This window comes from Nelumbo lutea, chromosome 1, assembly GCF_056320005.1.
Source record: "Nelumbo lutea isolate HS-2025 chromosome 1, American lotus-T2T, whole genome shotgun sequence".
NCBI lineage: Eukaryota > Viridiplantae > Streptophyta > Magnoliopsida > Proteales > Nelumbonaceae > Nelumbo > Nelumbo lutea.
In genome coordinates this window covers 81,843,913-81,847,651 of record NC_142684.1, presented here as the reverse complement: position 1 = coordinate 81,847,651, position 3,739 = coordinate 81,843,913, and the positions used below count along the sequence as shown (strand labels likewise).

General features: G+C 39.1%; 1 protein-coding gene across 1 annotated transcript; it reads right to left on the bottom strand.

Annotated features, from left to right (window-relative positions):
* Positions 1-1,045: 1,045 nt before the first annotated feature.
* LOC148875704 (outer envelope pore protein 16-2, chloroplastic-like) lies at positions 1,046-2,574 on the bottom strand. Its single transcript, XM_088965130.1, has 3 exons — positions 2,113-2,574; positions 1,947-2,012; positions 1,046-1,767 (listed from the first exon to the last, which is right to left on the bottom strand). The coding sequence occupies exons 1-3, from the start codon at positions 2,339-2,341 to the stop codon at positions 1,604-1,606; spliced, it is 459 nt and encodes a 152-aa protein (XP_088821256.1). The 5' UTR covers positions 2,342-2,574; the 3' UTR covers positions 1,046-1,603.
* Between the last annotated feature and the right edge of the window lie 1,165 nt (positions 2,575-3,739).

Here is a 3,739-nt window from a genome sequence, read left to right as displayed (position 1 = left end):
TTCTCAAAGTTAACAACGGCCTTCATATAGTTCGGGTTTGTCCAGTCGTATCCTGACTACTCTCTATTCACCTATTGCAAACACAATATTCGTTTGCACGTGCTGATATATGTTGATGACCTGATTGTTGGGGGAAATGATACTGCTGCCATTGTAAAATTCAAAAAGTATCTCCATCGATGCCTCCATATGAAAGATCTGGATTCACTCAAATATTTCCTAGGGATTGAAGTAACTCGTGGCCTTGAGGGAATCTTTTTGTCTCAACGGAAGTATGCCCTAGACATCATCTCAGAATGTGGACTCTTGGGAGTCAAACCAACATCCGTACCCATTGAACAGAATCATCATCTTGTATTGGCAAAGGGCGCTCTTATGGAAAATCCGAATCAATATCGACGATTAGTGGGACGGTTGATCTACTTGACCATTACACGACCTGAGCTGTTATTGTGTTCATATCCTAGCCCAGTTCATGCAAAGTCCATGACAAGAACATTGGGAGGCAGCTCTGTGCGTAGTGCGTTATATGAAAGGATATCCAGGACAAGGTATACTGTTCCGTTCTAATAGCGATCTGCGTCTATATGCTTATTGCGACTTTGATTAGGCAAGCTTCCCCCTGAAATACATCAAAACCCCAACATATATGTATTTTATGTGCACATGAGACCATAACCTACTTTATACGATACGTATTGACCGATATAAATCAACTTTCTGCTTGTATAATGCAGGATAGATGGCAATTATAGGCCTCGTTAATGGTTACTGGTACCGATCGAGTTCTGGGATTGTAGTCTTGGCCCAATACATAAATGGCCCATGGTTATAAGCAAGGTACAAAATTTTGTCACATGTCGATTGGGTGAATACATATGATATAGGACGAGTCATCGATACATAAAATATATGTGTTTTAGGGTTTTGACCTATTTCAGGGGATTTACATGCCTAAGACCTACCCTTAATCTATTTTTGAAAAAAAAAAAAAAGAATTGCCTCAATATTCAAAGTACCGATTCATCCCCTTGCAACGAGGAAATTTTGAACCTTGCAATCTCAAGTCCTTATATTATGAAATACTTAAGAATTTATAAACATTGATTTGGCATCTTTACGTGAAACATTGAAATGAAAATAGTAAAGATGAGTAGTGAGAATCTTACCAAAACCAAAAAAGAAAAGAAAAAGATGAGTAGTGAGAAGATAAAGAAGTTGTGATTACTACTACTCCCATGAAAATATTTAGGCCTAGTGCCAATCTACTACCAAACTTTTAAAACGCGACAATATAGTATCTAAATTTTCAATTTGTGACAATCTATTAGTTGGCGTTCACTCAGTGTTAGTAACTATTCATCTGCGATTTTCACCAATGTATGGATTCTTTTTCGAAATGATGAAAATGACCCCAACTAACATCCTTTCTCTACATGTGAAAACCACTATTCATCCACTCTGTGATCTGAACTTCCGAAGAAACCAGTTCCTCTCACCGGTGATGTCAAGCGGAATACAATGCCGAAAAAGTTGAAATTGACGAGTCACACACCAAACAGCGTCGCACGAAGATCTTCTCCGTGTATTTTGAAAGAAATCGCTAGAACAGATCACATCTGCCGGCATCCCTTGTTTTTAACTCAACCGTTGCCGGAGAAGACGAACTCTTGTTGCCAACGCCAGAGGAGACAGCCAAGGTATGGCTTGTTTTTAACCAGGATTTCAGCTTTACCATTGCTTCCAGAGATCTTCTATTGGTTTCTCCTGCAAAACAACGAAAAACCAAGAAAAAGGAGCTATTTAGACCCGCCCAATTAGATCCAAGTAGAAACCAATAATGGCCACCACACAACGCATGTATACAAACAACCATGTAAGAGTATGTAATGCATGCAGATGCAGTGGTGAAGGCTGAAGCAAATTTTCTTGTTTTTATTAGTTACCTTTGAGCTCTGGCAACCGTTGTTTCTTGCTCCCTGTGATAACCGGAGCACCATTAGAATCTGTCCCTGCTCTTGAACAACAAAGACCAATGTCCTCACATATTTAGCTTCACAACTGCAGTCTTTTGTTAAAGCAGATACGACAGTTAAGTATCAACTATTGTACCTTCGATGGCGATGAAATATGCCTCCCCAGAGAATGCCTGAACTGCTCCTATCTGAAAAAGATGCAGTACCCTTATGAGAGAGAGAGAGATGGAAATTAATACCCCAGCTGCCTTGATAAAGCTCTCTGCGATACAGTTGAGAAGAGGATGGCCAAGATCGAACAAGCACCCCTTATCGAAGCCCCGGATCTCATCAAGGAGGGATCGAGTTTCCAAATTACTACTCATCTTCTATGTATAGAAGCAAGATCAGATACTCTCTGAGAAAGAACAAGGTAGAGGTTGATACACAGAAAGTGTGAATTCCAAGATAGCACTGACTACTGTTATTGTTAGAACTGCAAACGGGAAGGGAGAGGATGATGAGAGGGAGAGGAAGAGAGGGTTAAAAATCGACACATTTCATCACAGCCTTGCGTGTCTAACCTTGCAACAGTGGTGCGGAGTTCGTGGCAAGTCACAGGCTTGGGTGAACAATGTGTCAACATTTAAATAATGAAAAACTGACCCACTTAACGAGTGGTTCTCCGGACTACTGGGTAGTCTGACTCCAACGAGATATGAATATTGACAGCCGGTCAGTCTACTCTCCTCCTCTCCTATGTCGTTCCTTGATCCTTCAACCCAATTTCAAGAGAAATGGACGGAATGAGGTAATCTTACCACCTTCTTCGTGAATAAATGGTTGGAGTTGATTGAAAGCTTAACGCTTGGGCGTGTTTGGAATGAAGAAAGGTCGGTTAGTTAACATCACCTCTTCTGTCATTTCTTCAACCCATATGGAAGAGAAAAGGGGAATAGGGTAAAAAGAAAGGAAAAGGGTTAAATGGTGTGAATATGCACCTGATCATGTAGGTATCGGGTTACTGCAAAAAGTTCGGGTTCAATATTGTTGTATTTTAAAGTTGGGTACTAGATTGGCACTAGACCTAATTTATAGGGTACTAACCAGGAATTTTTCCCAATTGATATCAATTTATGAGGGAAAAAAGGGGGAAATTCTCGACTAATACCCTGTACTTTGAGCCTAATGCCACTTTGATCCTCAAATTTTAAATGCGACAATTTAATTCCCAAATTTTTAAAACGTGCCAATCCAGTACCTATTGTTAATCAGCCATTAAGTGAAATTTGAAAAAACACAAATGCCCTTCAAGTGCCATCTAATTCCTTTTATCAACCATCCAAACTTGAAAAAAAAAATCCGAATCCTTACCTCTTATATTCAAGAAAGTTGGAGTCACGTCTAAGTGGACATTTTGGTGACCCCAACATTCTTGAATAGAAGGAACAGGAAATCAGGGATTTGGGACTCTTCCATTTTATCAATGTTTAGTTGGTTGATAAAGAAAATTAGATGTTGCTCGAGCATTTGTATCTTTTAAAGTGTTATTTAAAGGTTGATTAACGGTAAATACTAAATTGATATACTTTGAAAATTCGAGTATTAAATTATAGGGGGTACTTATAGTTTTTCCCTTATTTCAACGCATTTTCCAATTGCATTACATTAATTGAAACACAACTTAAAATAGTGTGTTAATGCGAGTAGTTGTGATGGTCATTCGAAACCAAATCCAAAACTGTAAATTGTCCTAGGTCAATGGATATGAGATGCGTCTTCTC